Source organism: Misgurnus anguillicaudatus, chromosome 24 (genome assembly GCF_027580225.2).
Source record: "Misgurnus anguillicaudatus chromosome 24, ASM2758022v2, whole genome shotgun sequence".
Lineage (NCBI taxonomy): Eukaryota > Metazoa > Chordata > Actinopteri > Cypriniformes > Cobitidae > Misgurnus > Misgurnus anguillicaudatus.
In genome coordinates, this window is record NC_073360.2 from 15055793 (window position 1) to 15079803 (window position 24011).

The following is a 24011-nucleotide window of genomic DNA, read 5'->3' on the forward strand; positions in this document are numbered from 1 at the left end:
AGTGTGAGCGTGTTGTTTCATACAAGAGTAAATTTGATGAGAAATGTTTGAGTTCATATTGAAATCAACAATAATATTGACTTTTGATTGCAGACTTGGCAAATCTGATTTTGGGACATTGCTAAAATCTCTTCTGAAACTCTTACTCTGCATTTTATTTCATTCAAGGTTAGTTTGTGTTGGCTATGGCTTGCATCGTTTTCTGGCACTGTACCATTTAAGACCATCTTTAATTCATGAAAATCATCTGCTTAAATGATTTATGATGTATTCATTTTAGTGCTGAGCAAAAATTAAATGCGATTAATCGCATACAAAATAAAAGTGATTTTTTTGCATAATATATGTGTATGTGTGTACTGTGTGTAATAATTATGTATATTTAACCACACACACATACATATATTCATTTCAGAAATTTTTATTTATATATAATTTTTTTATTTATATATCAAATAGGATATACAAATATAAATAAATATATACACATGTAAATGTTTCTTAAATACATACATGATTGTGTGTGTATTTATATATACATAATAATTACACACAGTAGACACACATATATATTATGCAAAAAATCTTATCATATAATTATTTTGTATGCGATTAATCCCGAGTAAAAAAAAAGTTCTTGTAAATGTATCTAAAATAAATCACAAAACATTTAGTGTTTGTAGTTTAATTCTGTGTAAGTCTATATCTTTTAAGGATTACGGTGTGGCCCTGAAATTAATTTTGTGGGCAAGCTAATAAAATGCATCTTTTCAGTTAAAGAAAAACTGTCATACATGTTCATATACACAAAAAAATGTTTTATTTGACATAATATCAATGCATTTACCTGAGAAATGACTGAAAGTTGTAGAAATGTGTTGATTTCTGAAGGGTGCTGAAACACTGAAGTTTTTATCTGTCTTCGTGTGGGGTCTACCGAGACACATAAATGTAGCTAACTCAACACTGACAAATGTGAATGGCATGCAATAAAAATAACAGAGAATGTCAGAGTTCAAAGTTGGATTAAAGGGTACATGTAGGGTTGCCAACTTTCTCACTCTGAAATACGGGACAAAAGATGGCCTGCCGCAGCAGTGCGGATATGGTTTTGTGTATAAAATGTATTTAAGCCATTTATCAAAATGATAATCTCCTAATTAAATATAAATTTATAACTTTGTTGCCCTTGGCAACATACGATAGGTTTATTAATAGTTACACAGGTACACAGTCCATTAATTGAACAATTAAACAACTTTAAATGGGTCATATTATGAAATTTTTTTAAGGTGTAAAATAAATATTTGGTGTCCCCAGAGTGCGTAAGTAATGTTTAAGCTCAAAATACCCCACAGATAGCATGTTTAAATTGCCACTTTGTAGGCCTGAGCAAAAGTGTGCCATTTTTGGGTGTGTCCTTTAAAATGCAAATGAGCGGATGAAGTGCAAACACTGAATACAATAATGATGGTTTGTTGTAATTGAAACTCAATTGTGCTGTCAAGTATTTTTTCTTTCTCTCTGCACTAAATGCCCAATTATACCCAATTATAGCAATTATAGCACTTAAACATGGAAAAAGTCAGATTTTCACGCTATGACCCTTTTAATATCTGTCTAAAACAAAACACTTGTGACTCAGCACTAAGGGTAAAAAAACTTTATCACCTTTATGTTAATCTTACGTGTGACAAACTAAAACTTACATTTAATAGTCAACATAAAAAACTTTAATTAACGGGAAAAATAAATTAGGCTCAAAATACGTGACGTCCTGGCTAATACGGGACAGTAGGCAACCCCATTGTTCAAAAGCTAACCTGGTTAGCTAACACAAGCTAAGCTAAGGTGGCCCATCAGCGCTAATCAGGTTGACCCCAACCCAACTGGCTGTTATTGTTGTTAGGTATAATAATAAACTAGTCAGGTATTATCTGTCATACTAATGTCAGTATCTTACTAATTGATTTGCCATTCACAAGGAGCTGTTATCCATCATCTAGCACATTATAATTTGTTACATTTATATAGCGCTTTTTCTGCAGACCTCAAAGCACTTTACATATGAATGAGGGAATCTCCTCAACCACCACCAATGTGCAGCATCCACCTGGATGATGCGACGGCAGCCATATTGCACCAGAACGCCCACCACACACCAGCTTATTAGTGGAGAGGAGACCAAGTGATATAGCCAATTAGTATAAATGGGGATGATTAATAGGCCAATGGGCAGGTTTGGCCAGGATGCCGGGGCACACGTATCACTTATTTTTACGGAAAAGCATGCCCACACGTCAATCAGCGGGAGAGGACGGCAAGTTACAGCCATCACTTCACGTGACAGCTTTGTTTTATATCAAGACTCAACAATGGCATGAAAGTAGAAGTGTGCTTTTGGATGTAAGGAGAAGAAAGCCAGCATTATGAATATGCATGTTATATAAACGACACAAACATGTAGTGAATCAGAAATCCAGTCAGTGTCGTATAAAGTGTTGACTTCTGACTTGCTCCTCCCGCAGTTCGTAACTCCTCCTTCCAGATTTTTCCGTACGTTATCGGAAAGAATCTGTAAAGCTAATCTGTTTTTAATAAATCTAATAAAACTAATAAAAACTATTCGGAGATATGAAAGATGTAATACTACTCTATAGGTACTCCAGATTAACACCAGATAGGCAGAAAACAATGTGTGTTATGGGTGCTTTAAAAGAGTTAAGACAGTCAGTGTTGGACTTTAAGACAACTGAATCACAGACTGCAGGGGTCTTCTGCTCTCCACTGACACTCTATCAAACCAAAAAGGGCTTCTGTGGTTTTTCACAAACCCCGTTTTCCCTTCAACCACCACAGCCCTGAACCAAGCATATAATTATTATTATTTGCTTGGTGAAACACACAGATATTCCTCAGGAATATATAAGCCCTGTGTGGGTGTTTTTTATATGAAATGGCATGTCATCAAAATTGGTCTACCAGGCATATCTTGTCATAATAACCTTTCAGTGATAACTGCTTTCACTTTGGACCCTTGCTGTGCAGTTTCTTTTAGAAATCGGCATTACTGCAAATGCTCAAGAAAAGCCACTAATCTCTCCACTGAAGAGAAGCAAGCAACCCAGCTAAAATGTAAATTAACCTAAATTTCATTATAATAATGAAGTTTGAAATCGATTTCCTTCCTTTTTCTGAACTAAAGCTGTAGGACGTAATTTCCACATGACTAAGCAGGCTATAGCAGCACCAAACGGAATTGCAGTAGCCATTGATGTGCAACTGTTTTTCACCATTTGAGACAGAAATGTACAACCTTGCTAAAAAAAACAACAGAAACCATCACAGACTTCCTGGTTAAATAAAGGTGAAATAAAAATAAAATATAAATGGTTTTAATTGGAATTTTATTGGTTGTAATGGAAACCATAATGGTCTCTGTGGGACTCTACTAGTATGTATTGGGTTCTATTGGTGGGTGCATTAAATCCTACTGGAATATGTCCCAAAACACATTACAAAAAGGAACTTTGAAGTAGTATTAATGGTAAAAGCTAATGGTTCCTATTGGTATTTTAATGGAAACGAGTAGAATTTATTTTATGGTTTCTATTGTTTATTTCAGCAGGGAAGTCAGACCCTTCAAATAAACAGCATTTCTGACACAGTCCATTTCAAGTCAAGTTTACGGAATATCTTTTAGAAACAAAGATCTCACAGGCTACATCAGTTTCCAAGATAGCTAAACCAAGTCAAGGTGGTCAACCAATTTTGAAAAACTGTTCACAAGCTAACCTGGTTGGCTAACACAAGCTTAGCTAAAGTGGCCTATCAGCGCTAACCAGGTTGACCCCAACGCCACTGGCTGTTATGTTGTTGTGAAAAATGATAAACTAGTCAGTTAGTATCTAATCAGTAATTAGTATCTTACTAATTGATTTGTCATCCAATGTGACCAATTCGTTCTTCCTCTTAGATCTTTAGGGGTTTAAGGTGTGCTGTTAAGCAAAAGGTTGTGGGACTTTGCGGGATTATTATGTGGCTTTTTATAACTGCGGTTATATTACTTCATTATTGTGAGCAGGAATCAAAACATAGGCGGGTGATTCTCACAAAAATTAGACTTATGAGGTGTCATAAAACATTTTGATAAATAAAAGTAAATGCAAAGTAAGAGTATCAAAATAAGAAGCATACAGTTACAAACATCTCACCATCATACAAACCAATTTTGTTGTTTTTTCCACATTTAAGGGGAAATTTTTCATTACCGCAACGTGTCCATGACTGGATTTGGGTTCTTTGACATGGAAATATTTATTATTAAAAAAATCTAAAAAATAAAAAGCTTCAGTGCATGTTATACTATCAACATTTACAGTAAAGAAACATGTGGTATTTGGTGATCATTGGTAAATACAGGCCTAAGAAATATAAATGTGTCCAAAAAAAAAGTTTTCATCCTCCGCAACAATTTTCAATCATTGTTTAAGCCCTCAAGGAACTAACATTTAAAAAAAAATGTTGGAAGGGACAAAATAAACCTTGACACTCAAGATGGCTACCAGGTAAGCAGTTCTTGCATATATTTAATGTAATATCACAGGGCTCAAAATTAACTTTTTTATTTGGTAGCACTGGTGCTCCCAACTTTAAAGAGTTAGGTGCACCAGCAAAAATTTAGGCGCATCCATCCAAAAATTAAAAAGCACCACAACTACAATGTAAATGTTAATAGATTTATTTTATTAAAAATAAAACACCACCACCGGGCTTTACACGTCCTATGGCCAGCATTTAAAAGTTGGTCTTCTATTTTATTTTATTTTATTTTTTGCTGCATAAATTCCTAAATTAATACCCAAATGCTGTTGAAATAGTATAGCAGCAATAATAATTTAACAATTACAGGTAACATGATTAAGATTACATAGAAAATCTAGCAAACATGTAAAACACTGATTAATTGTGAACCTAATATAGAAGGCTAATATATATTGGTATTGATAACTGCATTACCAGGATGCTTTTACTACTAAATAGGCAATGTTTTAAAAAATACAACAAAAACATACCATCAGCATTGTCGTATTCCACAGCAACATGGACCACAAGGATGTTTATCGAATGTCCATTCACCAGCGCATGCGCACATACACCATCAAACACACTGACAGGTCGGTGTCTCCATCAATAATAAACACATTTGTCATGACACGTCTTGTGTTTTTGGCACTTTCGCCATGTTTAAGCAAGGTACGTCTGGCGCTTAAAATGTTTTGATTCCGCCATTAACGCCGTTTTACAGGATTTACAGTAAACACAGTAAGTTACATTATCATAGCGGAGACACTCGAAATCTTTAAGCCACTCTCTCTTAAAGGTTTAACATCAACTCGTATTTTCTGGTGGTGGAGTTACATTTGAATCCGGATCGTCGTCAAAAAATACAGTAATAACCTTGGCTGTAATCGGCTCGCTCTCGTCATGCTCGCGACGCGTTCGTCTTTTCACGTTTCCGCGCTTCACGGCAACAAGGAATGACTGACGCTCATATTAGCCAATCTGCGGTCTTCATTAAACGCAAGAACTTAATGGTGAAATTTGATTGGTTATGCATCGTTGGAGAGAACACTGAACCTGGGACAGCGCCAGCACGCAGGATCACAATCAACTCGCGTCACAACAAAATGGGCAGTCGCACAAATGCTCCCAAATATATTTTAAGGTCGCAGAGATTAATTTTCGGTCGCATATGCGACCAAAATGGTCGCAATTTCGAGCCCTGTATCATGTTGCGGTAATGATAATTTTTTGATAATGATAATCTAAAAAATGTACATTTTTCTATAGGAAATATGTTTTAAATCTTTAATCTTTAAGACTTTAATCTTTTATGGGCAAAAAAATTTGGCTTTTTAAAAAAATCTGATGCTTGGACACCTAAGCCTAGATTTCGTGAGAATCACCCAGGCGCCTAACCATGCACCTATTGCAGAGAAAAGCAAAAAAGCAGTTTTTGGTCCACTGTCGGATTGCTTTCACACTTTTAGCCAACCACTCCAGAGTTTGTTTGCAATCAGGCTGAGACCACCTCGTATCCAAACGTGATTGCCGTGTACACATATGCCTAAACGAACCAAACCAAGAAAGAAAACACACCAGGTTCGAAACAAAAGCTTAGGTCTAAAACAAACACCATAAGAAAGCCTTTTAATAAACATCTATAAAATGCTGTGTAGCATGTTTACTAACAACACAAGTAGTGGTACTCTCATAACATTAGTGCACATCAACTTAACATAGACCATCCCCTCAAAGTAATCAGGACAGAAGCGGTCGAAAGTGGACAAAAGAGACAGATTAAAACACAAGTTGTGAACAAACATGGGTCTCTCTCATCATCTGGTCGACCAAAACGCATCTTAATACCAGGTATAAATGTACTACATGACACTGCTTAGCTTTCCTGGAGATTTTCGGTAAACACAAAGTGACCTATTTTGCTTACTGTATATCATGTATGTATGTGGCCCTTTAAGGCCACCAGTGAGAGAAACTGACACAGGAATCCTCTCGGTCTATTGAATACTCTGTAACAGTGCCCTTCTCGAAGAGAAATATTCCACTAAATCAGCTGTTATCTTGTTTATCAGACATAAAAATAAATCAGACAGATCAGATATATCAATGTATCTATTAATCTGAGCCATATGGCATTGCAGACCCATACAGCTGCTACATAAGCTGCTACACAAGCCTACAGAAGAAGCTTTGAAACTAACCTGAGAGCTCATTTAGTAGCTAACTATCTTAAAATAGACACATTTCAAAACAAGAAGCGAAACACCCTTAATCCTTAGCCTGCGATTCGCCCTTCATCATGAATTTGAAAACCTCACCTCCCATCTTCAGTATCATCCATGTCACTGCTGAAACTCATCTTGGATGGAAGAAGAGCAGTTTAATATCCAGAAATCGAACCACCAGATGATGTTTCACAGTCAAAACTGTTGTTCGGTGAGAAGCTCGAGGCAAAGAGACGCTTAATATTCAGAACTGAGATCCAAGAGAAGGAGTAGGCAGCCACACCTCCTCTTCAGAGATTAACTTGGAGGAGGTGACATCACCATATGCATCCTCGCCCACTGAAATGCACGCTGACGCACAGAAACATGCGAATTTGGCTGGATTTACCGAGCTGCAGCCTCTGCAGAACAAATCAACTTTTTGTCTTTCCTCAACACAGACAGTGAGAGGAGGATGAAGAGAGAGAGAGAGAGAGAGAGAGAGAGAGAGAGAGAGAGAGAGAAAGTGAGGGGGAGGGAGGGATAGGAGAGACAAACAGATGAAGAGCGCAGGCGGAGGTGATTAGACTAGTGATGGTAATGACACACTTTCAAGGCCCATCTGCAGTGCCAGTTGTCTGCGTTGTTGTACTCTTGCTACATTTTTCATCAGCAATTACGGAAGATCTAAAGTAAAGAAGATAAAACTTGCATCAAACTTTGCATTAAGTTTTATTGTGGACAAAGCCCTGTCCGAAACCGATACCACAATTTCTAGATGCACTTAGCCGAAAACCAAAAATTACTTAAAGAACACCAATGGTCCGATTAACGATTTTACTATTCCTTTGGTGTGTAAGTGTGTATTAGTACATGTTAACGATATGCAAAAGGTACAAAACTAAACGATGATGAGTTATCGTATCCAACGAAAATCTCTTTTCTTGGACTTCAACAAACACACGGATTGTAGGCAACAGTTTACTTCCTGGGATTGGTGATGTAGTAAAGACGGACATTATCATAATTCCTCCCGCTTCGGACTAACAGTCTGTAAGTTAACTCCTGTTGCATTGTGCGCGAATCTTTCAAACATGGTGAGGAGCTTCACATTTCCGACTGATGTCAGAAGTATTCAGGCCAATCACAACATACAGATTAGCTGGCCAATCATGGACACTTTTCAAATCTGTGCGTTTCAGGAAGAGAAGGAAATCTGGAGCTACACAAATGTACGATATGTGGAAAATAATGTGTTTTTTAACCATTAACCACACAAACATATTGTATTATACCAAATACACAAAATAACATTGTTTTTAGCAATGAAATGGGTGCTCTTTAAAAAAAATGTAAAAAAGTTTTTGTATAATTGTATTAATATTAGACTTTTTAGTTTAATTAATTTAATGAATCTGAGCTGGACTACAAACTAATAACTACAAACCAATAAAATAATCAAACGTTTTGAAAGTAACACACGAAAATGGTGAAATAAAATTTAAAAAAAAAAAAATACCAGGGATGCACTGACATGTTGTTGGTGCATACCCAGTATTTCTTTTATTTAAAAATTTAATAGCCCTGATTTTCTTCAAAAGCAATATAAAACTGAGTGCACACCGCAAGCGACTTGCAATGGTGGAGCAACACAATCGTATTCATTTTTAAAGGAAGCTTGTTGACTTCCAGCAACACGAGTGACATTAGTGACATAAAGAGGGTGTGTCCAGTTAGACAACAAAATTGAGAAAACCACAAACTTATGCAAATAACAAGTGACTTTTAGGAAAATACCAGTGAGAGTAAAGCAGTGTACTTCACCTCATCCATCTTTCATCATCAACTGAGAGGACGGTTACTCGAGTATGTCAGACTTAAGTAAAGTAAGTATTTAGAAAAGTAATTTAAAAAAGTGTTTTAGCATTAAAGGGGACATATCACGAAAATCTGACTTTTTCCATGTTTTAAGTGCTATAATTGGGCCCCCAGTGCTTCAATCAACCAGAAAAATTTGAAAAAGAACAATCCAGTAACTTAGTTTTCGTAAACCATTCTGTGCAAGCATGTGAAAAAATTGGTAATTGAAATTTGGCTCCCCTTATGATGTCAGAAGGGGATAATATCGCCCCTTAATCTGCACTACCCAACCACGGCACTGCAATTTAGTGCACAGATCAGCTCATTTGCATTTTAAAAGACACACCCAAAACGGCACATTTTTACTCACACCAAAGTGGCAATTTTAACATAATAATTTAATTCTGGATGGATGATGAAACACACATCTTATGTGCATTCTCTGCATTTTATTTCTTCGTCACAATAGCAACAAAAACAGCCAGTCTTTATCACAAAGTCAAAAACTGCCCTATGCTTTCATTTTATTGTAACTAAAATCACCTGCATTATATCAAGAAGTAGAGCCAGCATATGAACACTGTCAGACACAGCTGTATAATACAAGACTGACTGGTGGAGCTTTTCTCTGTTGCTGAATAGATGTTGCTTTGCTGATTGTCCTGAATTCTCATGACCTACATAAGCATCCACCAGCAGGGCTGAGTCAATATATTCACATGGACGTTTAAGCAACTAAACAGTCCCTGCATTTTCTACGCTTGTTTATCTCCAAGACTACAGATAGGGTCTTGAATTAATCATTATGTATCTACAAAGCCTATTAACCCTAAAATTTAAACCAATGCTAAATTTTTCCTTTTTACCTGTATTTAATTTAGCAATTTAAGGTCAACTGACCCTTTATATTGCATTTAGCTCCCTATAATTACAGTAAGCTGTCATCCAAAATCCAACAGGACCTTATTTCTTATAAAATTATGAATGGCTTTGGATCAGTAAGATTCCCTTGGATGAGTACTAACAGACATCCTGTGCTGGTTTATTTGAAAGCATAGTTTAAAGCAAATAAGCTTTAGCCGCCCTGTTCTGCTTCCTCTATGACCGAATCAGAAAAGCTCATGCTTCTTTTCTCGAGGGTAAGAGACAGAGGGGTCAGATTTATGTGGTTTGACTGTTTGAAGATCAGTATACTAGAGAGCCACAGAGCCACAATAATTCAGTAACACATTGCCCTCTACCTGCGCTTAGAGGCAATATGACAAAATCCTTCAGTATCACTAGACGTCTGAGACAATACTGTAATCACAATACTGTAATCTTAAAATGTACCACTACATAAAACAACCATTTTATCCAGTCGTCCAATCAGTGCTAAATTTTAATTTTACACACTTTTATTCTATGGGTGTAAATCAGTTTATTACAATGCGATACAATATCGATTTTCTCCACCAGCACTGCGATATTTGCAGAAACATAAAACGCTTATTTGAGGTCTTTATTATATTTTTAATAACTTAAATGCAACCAAAATATATAACATTAACATTTAAATAAACTCTTTGAAAATCTATGTCCCAATTGGAACAAAAAACTATCAAAAAACATGACTTTTTTAAATAAAGAAAAATGAATAACGAGGGGCAAAATGTCACATAAAATTAAGCTTATAATGTTAAGAGTCAAAGGCTTTCAGTATTTTGTGCCAAAATGTGCAATAGTGACAATCACTGAGGTAGTTGTAGAAAAAAATGAAAATAGAAATAAATTATTATAAAAAATAAAGCTATTCAACTTAAGCATTTGATCTGTCACACAACATCAGATCTAACAGTTAAAGTGCTGCAGTGGTCTCTTTTGAGATTTATTTATTTTTTAATCAACTAATCAACATGTTTAGGAGAGGAGAGTGCGTTTTGCAAGGACATTAGCCTCTTTCACACAGTAATTCTGGTAAATTACCATGAATTTACCAGAATGAATTTACCAGTAAATACAAAAATGTGCTGTTCACACATACAGTGACGTTCCGTCTTTTTACCAGTAAGACATCATTCACACATCAGTATCAAAATACCGGTAAACTCGGAGAGAAAGCGCAAGTTACCTGTGGCGCGCGGCCGGCGAGCTCCGTCCGTGTCGTATTTGTAAATGGCGGGTTATGACTTAATATCCACGGTCCGTATTTTTTTGTTTTCACATCTGTGGCAAACGGTCGCGAAGTTGCTCGTGACCAAACAACATTGCGTTAGGCGTTGTCAAACGGAACCTGCGCGTTTGCACATTAGGCTTCACAGATGGTGTGCTAAGGACGTCGGCAATTTGGCAATTAGATGGTAAGCTGTTTTAAACAACTTTGGTGAAGAAATGTGGATGTTAACTTCAGGTGTGCTTGACTTTTAAGCAACATGTGTGTGGAAACGTCCGTAAACAGTCTGGGGGAAACCGCGTCACCTGTATAAAAAACTTTCTGATTGGCCCGCCCGATCTGTCAGCGCGGTCTGACGTCATCTAAATGCCGGTAATGCTATATTTTTCGTTCACACACAGCGCTTACTGGCAAATTACCGTTAATCTTACAACCTGTCTTACTGGTAAATTGGGAGCACTGATTTACCGGAAAGGTTCTGTTCACACATGACATGTTAACTGCAATTTACCAGTAAATTACCAGTAAAGACTGTATGTGTGAAAGGGACTAATATCACCTGCTGTGCTAAACACACGCTCGTCTTATGTTTCTTTCGCTGCTACAACTCCTTTGTTGCTGCATCGCATTCACTTGCTGACACTAGCAGACGAAAATAAACGAAAATGCATGCTTTGGCAAAAACTCGTAGATGGGCGTTACGTCAAGGAATGAGGACGTGGAAAGTGTCAAAATAAAGGTACCTCATATTGATATATTATGTACGGCATCTATGAATTGCATCATAAAAAAATATAATCGATGTATCGATCCATATCAATGTATTGTTACACCCTTACCTTATTCCTATATAGTGCATTTTGGATAGTACAAAAAATATTACTATACAGGAGAGAAATTATCTTTTTGTATCCCGTGTGTCATGCCTTGTTGAAACGCATAGGTGACCATCAGCATAAGTGGTGATGAATGCTGCTCCCCAACACTTTTAACTAGCTTGACTCCAGCAAGACTGCTCAACCAACCTCACCAAGTACCATGCTTGTTAACCTGCGGTGATAATGGTAAAAATTATGGCTCCACTAATCCACAATATAGTCTAACAATGCCTGAATCAGGAAAGAAAGTCATGCTGATTTTTACAGTATTATGGACTAGGCTGGATGAGATGCCCTCATCTTTAAAATCCCAAATCACATAAAGTAAACTGGAACCTGACAGCAATAAACATTAAATATAATATTGTGTTGCAACATGAGAAACTTAGTCTTAGACTTTCTAAATAAAACCTCCTGTTATTGTTTTCCACATCATGAGCACATTTAAACAGCAGCGCTTCGATTCATCCCAGTAGAGGTGTGGGACAGAACGTTCCTTGGCTATCCTGTATTTAATTCTATCACCATGATGGAAAACTCCAGGCCCAATGGGATAAAAAACAGCTTATCAATGCAGAAGAACTGATATCAGGATGGAAAAGAACTACAGTACTGGTTCAGTCACTTCATTGTTTACTGTCTTTCTAAGCCCGCTGCATCAGTCGATTTTGTTCAGGCATTGTTGACAATTGTTTGCCTCAAACTACTCATAATCCTTAGTTTTCCTCCCTTTCGCTGCCTGTTTTTTCCTTCATTCATATTTTCACTCTGGTCATGATTTGGGTCCCTGTTGGGTTTGCCGAAAGACCCAGAGCACAATCACAGTAAGACCCAGAGGTCCGTCACGCTAACAATTCTCACTGTTCATCATAACTCACTCCAATCTACATCAACACCCCCCATCACCAACTCCTTTGGCAGCATGGCAACCAGCTCCCATGGCAACCACTCCAACAAGGGTGTATGGGGTAAGAACCAGTGCCTGATGGGAAGATGAGAGAAAGCAGCAAATGAAGAGCTGCAGCTCTCTATTCAATCTCTTGAATGTAGCAATGTTTTAATAAAAGTCACCCCAAAAATTATAATTCTATCATCATTTACATATTCCATGATAAAATATTATCTTATATTTAAATATTTATATTAAAATAATATATATTGCCTTGCTTCTCTGTGAAATGCGGCTTTGTGTAGTAAATGTCGCTCCATTTGAAAGCAGGTGATGGCGATTTACTACTAATCACGAAACCGGCTTTAATGATGAGATACGCATGAGAACCGCAGGCAATTTTTCGCCCACCCCTACTTTAGATGAGATGCTGGAGTCTTTCTCTCAGAATATAAACCTGAGAAGCAGAAGACAACTTTTCATCTCACTGATATCCAGGAGAAACTATTGAGAAATAAATGAGATCATACGTGCGACTCTTTCCTATGGGCACAATTATTAGCCGTACATATATGAGATGACTCAACTCTGTTCTTCTGAGGTACTGCTGGACTGTTAACAGTGAACCACTAAGTGAAAAGTGAAAAAGAGGACAGGCCCACAGATGGCCCACAGCAGGGCTGGGATGTGCCACATGGCTTCTCCTAGACAGCTAGTGGCATCCAACACAGGGAGCAGAAGTCTACAACTTTGTTATGCTAATGGAGGGGGGACAGCTGCCTGGGGTCATAGGGCAAACTTAGAAAGTAACAGCACGTGTGGAACGAAAAACCCAATGAACCTGTCATTACAGCTGACCCTGGTTCCTATGCAGGCGGCGGGTGCCAATTCTTGAATCCTATAATGGGGCTGTGGAGAAGATGGGCTTTTTGTTGCAATAGAACGGTAGTCATAAATCTGTTTAAATTTAACATAGAGCTGTTCCGATACAGCATTTTCCATAATGCATAGCGATGTATCGAATTGTGACGTATGCATTGTGGCATGCATCGCTTCATGAAGCCACCACAGGGGTGCCAAGGAACCTGTTTTGTTCAAGGCATGCTTGTCTAATTCTGTTGTGCACATTTCAATAGACAACAGTGATCAAAGTTTTTAAGGAACATTAAGATGTGTTCAATGTCCTGCTGTTGTCTGCACTCAAGCCATTGTGTCTACAAGCCGAAACCATTATTCTCTCAGGCTATGCCTGGAAACATTATCTCAAAATAAACAGCCCAAATCAAACATGGTCCATATATATCTGTTTGCAAACGTGTTGTGTCCTCCAGAATAAGAAATAACAGACGGTTGTTATTTTCAGACTGAATTGATGGAGCATTAGTAGTGGCTTGCAGGCCTTGCCCGATATACTAGATGACCTTCGCCGGGCTGATACAATGTATTGATTCAAACTAAAAGGCAGCATCAGCCCAGCAGACAGACTGAAATTAGTTTCCTGTGCTAGACGACAGTTATCTCCACCTTTCAAGCTGGCAGTGAAAGACTTGTGTCATTTAAGCTCGAAAAGTTCACCGTACAATTGAGTGTTTAGTCTGGTTGTTAGGAAACAAAGCCCGGCGAGAGAAAAGGCCCTCTGACTTAACAAAAAGCAATTCAACCACGCAGAGATGTTTCCTTTAAATGTTCCCAGCTTGATAAAGGCACGAATAGTTTGAGGGAAGTTCTTGTTTGGGCATCCGAGAAATATTCATAATTCAGGAGACTTTATAAAGTTTTCATAGAAAAATCAACTATTTTCTTAGGTTTCTCCTAAAATTCCTTAGGAGAAAAAAATAAATGCAAGAAAATAAGCCACATGATGACAAATGTAACCACAAAACCAGCCAGAGTATACTGTAAAAAAATAGCTGTAGTTATGCAGCTGTTTGCCAGTAACTTACTGTAGATTTAAATGATGTTATTTACTGGCAACAGTTGGTTCAACATTAAATGAACATTAAAAATTAACAAGAATTTGTCTTTACAGAATAAAACTATAAAATAACAGCCTCATTCAAAGCACTCTGGGAACCTTTTTCTTTTATTGTCCTTCAGATTTTTATGGCGCTTTTCCATTGCATAGTACCCCACGGTTTAGTTTAGTTTGGGTCGGGTAAGCTCACCTCACTTTGGCGTGGTTAGCTTTTCAATCGAGGTTGGTATCACTTCGCAGTGGGAGGGATTATAGGCATGTCGTTATATTTGCGCTGCCTACTGCTGTGACATCATACAAGTGAGAGCACCCTTGTACATTACCATACAGTTATTTATTTATCAGTCCGCCACAAAATTAAAATTGGCTACCACAAATAGATGTTTGCACATCGCGTTTATCACTAAGGTTACCCTTATCTCTCTTGACAGTTTCGGTTCAAACACCCGTGGCGTCAGTAGATGACGCACTCCGCTTAGCCACATTGAAGTTGCATTTAAGCATATAATGCTGACGTGCTCGGCGCGAATGTTCCGCAACACAAACTGCAAGTTTGGAAAAAACTGTTTTGGTGTTCCTGATTCTCAACCTGTGGATATTTTTCATTGCTAAAAGGGAGTTTGGGAACTTATAGCAGAGCACAGATGACAACATTTTTCCTCGAGACTAAAGGTACTAAAGGTAAAGCTAATATTTACATTATAGCGATGACGCTTGTGACGATTGACCAATCAGTGATCTACTGTGTTTTCGCGTCACGTTTGGTATCAGCTTGGGTCGCTTGGAACCCCAACCGAGGTGGTACGAAAAAAGTATCGGGTACTACGTACGGCACCCAATGGAAAGGCTCCCAAAAGTAAGCTGACCTGACCCAAACTAAACCAAACCAAACCGTGGGGTACTATGCAATGGAAAAGCGCCATTAGATTTATGTTTGTAAAGATATAGACTTGTTAATATTTAATGTTAATTATATTTGAAAACTGTTGCCACTTGCCAGTAAATAACATATTTTATGTTAATTTAAATCTACAGTAAGTTACTGGCAAACAGCTGCCAGTAATACTGTAATTTCTACAGAATTTTTTTTACAGTGCAGCAATAGCCAACAATACATTGTATGGGTCAAAATTATCTATTTTTTATGCCAAAAATCATTAGGATATTAAGTAAAGATCATGTTAGATCATTAGTAACATGTGTTGCTAAGGACTTATTTTTCAGCACCCTCAAATTCCAGATTTTCAAATAGTATCTCAACAAATCATACATCGATGGAAAGCTTATTTTTCCGATGATGTATAAATCTCAATGAAAAAAATTAACCCTTACAACTGGTTTTGTGGTCTAGGGTCACATATATTAAGAGTAAATTGTACTAAATGATTTATCGGGTATCCAAATGTTTTACCGGAATTTGATTTGATTTTTTTTATCTAATGTTAAGTTAGACTCGCCAGACATATGTGGCGGTTTCCCAGACAGGGATTAGACTAGTCCTAGACTAAAATAAAAGTAAGAGCTATCCAAACTCAAAACAACTTGCACTGACATATCTTAAAATACATTAGTGCCCTTTGTTTTAGCTCAAAATGCACACAAGTAATGTTTTTAGTAAGGTATGTTTGTTAAAACTAGTTATATGTCCTTATTAAACTCAGGTCTAGTCCTGGTTTAAGCTAATCCCTGTCCGGAAAACCACCCCTATATGAGTTAGTGAGATCTCTTCAGAAAAAGGAGCCAATAGAAACTAACCCCTAACTTTTGAGTATGCGAGTTTGTTTAAAAAAATCTCCATTTTCATGTTCTCCATCTTTCCCTAGCTTCATATCTATTCTTACTTATAAACATAGCTTTGTAGACTATGCATATTGTTTTCTCCTTAGACAAAATGTTAAATGCATCCCTATTTGTAAAATGCTTTGGATAAAAATGTATGCTATGTAACTATGGTCTTCTTAAAAAGCAAGAGCCTTAAGCACCATCTGCTGTTAAGAATAAACAAGTGAAATGTTAAAGAGATCCTGTGTAATTTTTCTATACTCTGAAATGAAAGATATAGGGTCCAGATACATCTAGGTCTCGTAAGTCTTTGAATGACAGACCAAGACAATTGTAAGGATTTGAGCGGGGCCAGGCGGGTGGGCATACAGAGATTAAAAGCGGGAATCACAGATGGCCACCGCGTCTCATCTTTCGGTGGGCCCCAGCAAATAATTAGCAGAGGTATGCTATGCTTCTTTTGTCAGCACGTGTGTCTGTCAAACACAAGCGTGTGTCAAGAACAATGGCTGAAGTATAAAGGCCCACGACCCAGCCTCCCCGCCATTGCAATTGTTGTGAATTGCAAGGCACGCGTAACTCGTCACGGTCATAACAATAGGGAAGGGGGACGGGTTCTGGGTGGCATCGAGCCGAAACAAGGCCAACGCTTCAAAAAGCTTTATAGTCACATTCTGTCATACCGTGTGGATTAAGCCTTCATGTTAAACTGAAATTGGCTTTTCCTGTCACTTTGTGTCCTGTTGTCTACATAAAATCATCTTATGTAATCTAAATAACATTCTGTGAAAATATAACTGATATCTTTAATATTGAATGAGTATAGTCATGTCTAAGATTGAATTTAAACTTTGATGCTCCTAATCTCATAATTACATTTTATTTCAAGGGGGACATTTCGAACCCATAACCTTTACACTACTAATACAATATTTTTCCAGTTGAGCTACCAGTTGCAGCGTTGCCCAATTCCTAAAATTCCCAATTCCCAAGTCATAAAAAGGGCGTGGCACGCAGTTTTTGAGCACATGCCTGCTGAATGCGCATGGAAGCCAGGGTTAATTCAGTGGAAGGGAGGTCACTCCAAAAGAAAGGACAATAAAAAGAGCTTAACAGCTGGGACAGATCTACAGGGATACAAAGGCGTCGGCATGGGGGAGGGGGGCTGTCAGAAGAGAAACGGGACAGGAAAAAAATCAAGATGGGTAGACGGGCCACCTTTCTAGCGGCCTGACAGGGGTCCTTTGTTATGGCAGCTGGTTACAGAGAGGTCAGACCAGCTGTGATTCAACTGACCCCCTTCCCTCTCACCCTGCTCCGCTCCCTGACCAAACACAGCCAGCTGTATAAGTGTTTTTTGGGGGTTCACTGAGTTTGGAAGAGGGTATCCGCATATAAAGCGAATGTGCAGGATTGTTATGTTCCATTATAATGTATTATACTGTAGTATATTACATTGACCCCCGGTTTCACAGACAAGACTTAAGGCAAGTCCTAGACTAAAGCGCTTTTCACACAGAGATTACGGAAAATATACGGAAAATGCATCTGGGATTTGTTCGGTGTCGTTTGATTTTTGGTTCATTCGCACTGCCAATGATTTTACATAATCTGTGCGTGCATTTACACGCATACCGTAAAGACCCCACACTGTAAAAAACATTCAGTAGAAATTGCAGCTGGGTTGCCGGTAATTTACTGTATATTTAAATTTATGTTTTTCACTGGCAACATTTTGTTCAAAGTTAATTGAACATTGAACATTTACAAGTCTTTGTCTTTATAGAGTAAAACTAAAAAAACATTATCAAGCAAAACATTATGGTAAACAAAATCTGAAGCAAAAAACAGAAAAAGGTTGATGATGACTTCTGGTTCCCCGAATGTTTTGCATGAGGCTGTTATTGTATAGTTTTATTCTGTAAAGATAAATACTTGTTAATATTAAAAATGTATTTAACTTTGAACAAATTCTTGCCAGTAAATAACATAAATGTAAATCTACGGTAAATTACCGGCAACCCAGCTGCAATAACATTAAAATTTCTACGGATTTTTTTTACAGTGCACAAAGACACGTGACATATTTATTTAGTGTATGAAGTTTGCTAATTATCCGTGATTTCTCTCTCCAGAAACCACACGCATACATTTTAGTTTAGGACAAGATCCTAAGGAGCGCGTGATGCGCTGTTCTGCCATGCTGGTGAATGATCTCAGCTTCAATGCGGATATTGACAAGCTTCCTGATCTCTGCTTTAGTCCAGTTTGCCAACATTTCTCAATGTAAATGTTGATCTGCGTTTAAAAGTCAAAGGGCTGAACCATTACTTCTGGTTCCAATGACACGTGCATCCTTAATGCGGCACACCCTTACGACATTATTTCTGAGTCTTCTTGTTTACACAGAATGCTTTCCGTGTTTGTTACTAGGTCCCAGTGGCGGCCGGTGACTTCTATTTGTATGTAGCCCGTCATGTGTGTGCTTCATAATTTCAAAATATATGTTTTGCGCGTTGAGTGATATGTGTATCACGTGTCTTGTCAAAATAAGTGCCCGCCGCAGATGCGCCCAAAGGGTTTATGATAAAAGAGACGCTCGCGTTTGCCAGATACTCGCATAATCTCATGCGTAATCAAAGTTTACTGTTAAGGGAGTATCTTGCGTGTATTTTGTGAACGTAAAAAAGCTCTTTTATTATAAACGGTTTTGACGCGTGTGCAGCAGGCACCCACCTTGACAAAACACGTGACGCACATGGTTCACATGATGTAACAAACACATATTTTGAATACACAAGCAACACACGACACGCCGAACACATATTTTGAATTTGCGCCCCTCGGATGAGCAGTCACGAGCTGACACTGCTAGGTCCTCTTTATGGGAGCGATCCCAGAACATTTACAGGATTTACAGAAGCCTCTCTGCCAATTTTACGGAAATGTTTAGGACCAAACTGCTGTGTGAACTGTGAATGAGATTTAAGACAGATGTTTGATTTGTCTCAACTGAAAATAACTTGCACTGACAGTGCTAAGGGATTTTCTAAGCGATGTTTATAAAAGATGCTTAAACATCTCAATTTAACCAAGTCCTAGCCTAACATTTACAGTTTCAAATTTTAAGGGCTGACAGTTTGATCTATTCTTTTTATCAGTATGGATGTTACCTGGGCATGGAACACACAACCTTTAACACTGCTGATGCAATGCTCAACCACCTGAGCTACAGAAACCAATTTTATTAATGCTGTATCTGTTCAAAAAGTGAGCATCAAAGTTTGACTCAATCATTGATTTCAATCTTTGACATGACCTTATCTGGTCAATATTAATGATATCAAAATTATATTTTCACAGGATGTTTTTTTTACATTAAATAGGATGATTTTTATGTAGAAAACAGTAAATCACAAAAAAACAACTTTAGCTGGGATGGAATTTATTTAAAATCCAACGGTGGGTTCTGCCCAACATTTAGCCAATCATGGGTTAAAAACAACCCAGCATTTTTTGAAGTGTACAGCACTAAAAAAATTCACAATACATTACTGTAATGAGTTTGGTCTGTGATGTGTAAAAAGCATTCAGCACATGCAATGAGTGGAACAAATGATCACTAAAAGATTCTTTCTGCATTAGCCTGAAATGTTTCTTGGATTTTCAGCAATAAAAGCTGCTGAAATATTTAAAGTGAAACTATTGATCCCAGTATATGTACTAGCGGTCTGCTCGTAAACCCCCAGCAATGCCCATTTACTGATTGGCTCATGTTCATGGAGTTCTTAATGAATTCTGGAATAGACATTAAACCACCTGATGTCCAACAGAACAATGTTAATAGAGTGCCAGACACAAATCCAAATACGGATATCTAACACTTAAAACAACAATTTCAGTAGAGCTCTATAGAATCAGCAATGATGGCCGACAGGAACATTAGGAAAATGTAAATGTTTGCAGCTGAAGTTTACTCTAAAACTGTTTAAAGTGCCCATATTATGACTGCTTTTCCACAAGTTAAATAGGTATATGAGTTCCATAAAACATGTTTTCAAAAGTTGCTCGAAATAGCTTGTAGGAAAAGATTGTTACCCATCTCTAGTAGCCTCTTTTTCAGTACCTTTGAGATTGTGCTGTTTTGAGCGGGTCATTACATATTTATGAGCTGCTGCTCCTGTGATCACGCCCCACTACTAACGTCATGTGCCCGTGCGCGTGCTCAGTGGTATTGTGAGCAGTACAGACCATACTGTATTTTTATATATAATTATTAACGGTTTATGTTGCCAACAGACAAATCAAGCAAAAAAGTATCACTTATAAGTAAACACTCCAGGAGAAGAAACTCATGACACATGATGATTCCAGGGTCAATTGTGATGTAGCAGTTCCAACAATACACTAGTTTTCCCTGGACAATGCTAACATATTCCCGTTATAAAACATTTTCAAACGCATTATTTTCGCAAATGACAGAAATTTAGACCCGGCTGGGGATGTATACTGCTTGTGGACCGCGTGCTAATTGCTAGAAGCTAGCGGGAGGTCCGGACTGTATCTTGGGAAAGTGATAGAGACTCGGGGGTACGTTAGACCTTGTCAGAAAAGCCGGGTCGGTAAGGCAAAACACTTTTAGTTTGGCAAAGCACTATTACTTAGTTCATGTAGAATTGTAAAATAAAGCCGTTAAATATATTTTTTTTAACATTCGAAACCATTCTGCAAACTATCTAGCCTGCAAAATATCTATAATTGTCTACAAACAATATTATTCACATTACTATACATTTAAAAGGTATAATTTACGGGATTAGCATCAATGTATGGTCTCTGTTTTGAGATACAGATGCTCTAGCATCATAAATGTAGTTTGTGACTGAAGATGACAACATGCAAAATATAACGTGACTTCTTACCTTTTGTTTTGATATATCGATTGCGAATCGAATCAAGTCTGTTTCAGATGTGTGAATGATCCATGAAAGTCCAATAACATCCAATGACTATTTTTGTCCACAAATGCGTATAATCCGTGAAATATAGATACATAGTCTGTTGTTTAAAATCAGATTTCGCATGAACGTCTTATCGCCTACAATCTGAGGACTCTTTGCGTCGTAATACACTGTATATACTCCGGGTTCCAATAAACACGCGTTAAAACGTTGTTTTTAAAAGTAGGCGGGAGTATAATCCATAATATCCAAATAGCGCTGTTATTTCCGTGAGACATGATAACAGCATAGAGGGTATCAGCGAAGTGACTGCATTGTGCTCTCTAGCTACCTGGAGGGTGGAAACCTGCGAGTGGGGTGGTGGGCGGGAAAATTCAAACGGAATGTGACGAAACGGCTAGTTACGTCACAACGGCGCTGAGTTTAAACTCGTGCAATCTGAGACTCAAGGCAGAGGACATTCAGAAACATGTATCGCACTCAAAACAGCATGGATGGATTTTTTTCCAAGTTTGTATATGTGTGGGAGCATCAGAGACACAAATGAACACCCCAAAACCCAGAAAAAGTGAGTTTTTCATAATATGGGCACTTTAAACTAAAGTCTGAGTAGACTTTGAAATTTGAGGCCCATTTGAGCATGTGTATGTTTACACCTGTGTGTCTATAAAAATGGCCTTAGTCATTTCAGATGGCACTCAGCTCGTCCGTTGCGGGCAATAAAAGCTTATATAAATGAAATTTCCATTCAGATTACGTCTCAATGGAGACCTACATCATGAGGAGGACATTTTAGGTCACTGGAAACTTTCAAAGTTGGCCTTTAGCTATTGGACATATTCAGCCAAACATACAGACTGCTAACAGTCATCTCACAGTCCTAAAGTACAAAACGGACAAACAATAAGCGCACACATTCAGGAAATCTTTAACAAGAAAAGCAGATGCATTAGGGTTTGACTGTAGCTTTGAATGGCCAACAATATAAGATTATGGATTATAGGAATTTGCATTTTAATTACTTTGCTGCTAACTACTCAACACAGTTAAACTCTTTAAGATGAATAAGTGTGATGATGTGTGAATGAAATGCAAGTTGTAGTATGATTTATTTATTAAAATGTAAGGGATTTTCTGATCAAAAAACATGGCCACTGCACGCAATGATACTGTGTATCACTTAGGGATGCAACAATACAGTTAGTCCACAGTTCAATACCTATACCTCGGTTTTTAAACAACAATTTACGGTTCGCATATAGCCCATTGAAGTTTTTGCATTATTTTATGCTTAAGCAACAGGAACAGTGAGATGTTAAGGAAAAAAAATGTAATGGTGCAACATCACTTTATGCTGTGTACACAGTACACCATTCATTTCTCGTTCCTCGCTCTAGGGACTCACAGGATTTAACTTTGCCTCAAGTGTTTGATGAAGTGTTTGAAACGAATAGCGTACATTAGCGTAATTTGCATCGCCCCACACGAATTTGCATCTATTCGCATATGTCCTTTGACCTTATATAATCTACTAGTGCAAATTTGTGTTGTTACGGTACCAAAATTTCAGTAGACGATACCAGTAAAAATGTATGGTTCTCGGTAACAATTTTGGTACCAAAGCGAAACACAAAAACATGCTTATTAAACGCTATTTTATTAATAAAGTTAAAGGTCAGTATAAAATTATAATATAAAAGCATTGTGTCATTCTGTATTTACTTTACATTTATACATTAAGTATAAATGTATTTGTTGCTGAAAGGTTTCAACAGCTGTTGCCTTTGTGTGTTTGCTGGGCACACCAAACCCAAATTCAACGTTAAATACAAAGTCGACGTAAAGACGTGAATGACGCAAATTGGGCAGCACGATTGCAGGGTGATTGCCACGAAAACACGTGCTATTCACCTCAAACGTATCTTTGTGCACGTTGAAAATATTCAACTCACAAAAAATAGCATGATACGAAGTTAAATCCACGTGTAATCTAACGCAAGGAATGCGATGCCTCGCGTTTGGTGTGCTCGAAGCATAAATCTGTATTGTGGGTTAATTATTTGCACTAGGGTTGTCAAAAGTACCGGGTCTTCTGTAACCAAGCCAGTACTAAAAAAATTAAAAAGTCATCGGTACCAAGTTTTTTTAAGTACCGGAACCACCACAGAACTGGGTTCACCTGGAACTGATGCGCCATTTTGACAGGTTGTCAGTCGGAAACTTTTCATAGAAGCAATAAAAAGACGCAAGTCGTGACGAGCGCTAATGCAGGGTCACTGAACTCCGCAAAATCATTTAAAGATGTGCAGAGTCGTGTTACTCACGTACAGAAATACTTAAGATTTAATGCGGATCATCGAGAACAAGCGAAGTGTCGGGATGAAAGGAGGAAACACATTAAAGCCGTCGGCTTGATTCATTAGAGTTCAAGCAGGTGAGCTTCAGTTTTAATTGCTTTTGCATTATGAGTGTTGTGGAAGCATTTTAATGTTGGATTGAAATAAACCCCCGTTTGTAAACTTAATAGTAGTACAGTACCAGCAGGGCTGATGCTCATTCTGTCAGGTGTCCTTATTAACCTTTTAATGCTTTAAAAACATTTACCTGGGTAAAAATGAGAAAACACATAGAGGTTTACAGATTTTACCAAGCAGAGGTTTTTTGAAGACATATGAAATTCTTGTGTTAGAAAGTAATGAATGTTCGGCTAGCAATGTTTGTATTTG

The 24011-nt window shown here is 37.7% G+C and overlaps 1 protein-coding gene across 3 annotated transcripts in view; it reads right to left on the reverse strand.

Moving 5' to 3' along the window:
• numbl (NUMB like endocytic adaptor protein) overlaps positions 1-24011 on the reverse strand; it is a 62404-nt gene that overhangs the window by 24651 nt on the left and 13742 nt on the right. The window contains exon 1 of one of the 3 annotated variants that reach the window (XM_055196068.2): positions 6903-7220. The exons of the other annotated variants lie outside the window; for them this stretch is intronic. Coding sequence (XP_055052043.2) covers positions 6903-6943 — 41 coding nt within the window. The 5' untranslated portion in view covers positions 6944-7220. Of the gene's footprint in view, positions 1-6902; positions 7221-24011 lie in introns of those variants that run through there. 3 annotated transcript variants of the gene reach the window in all.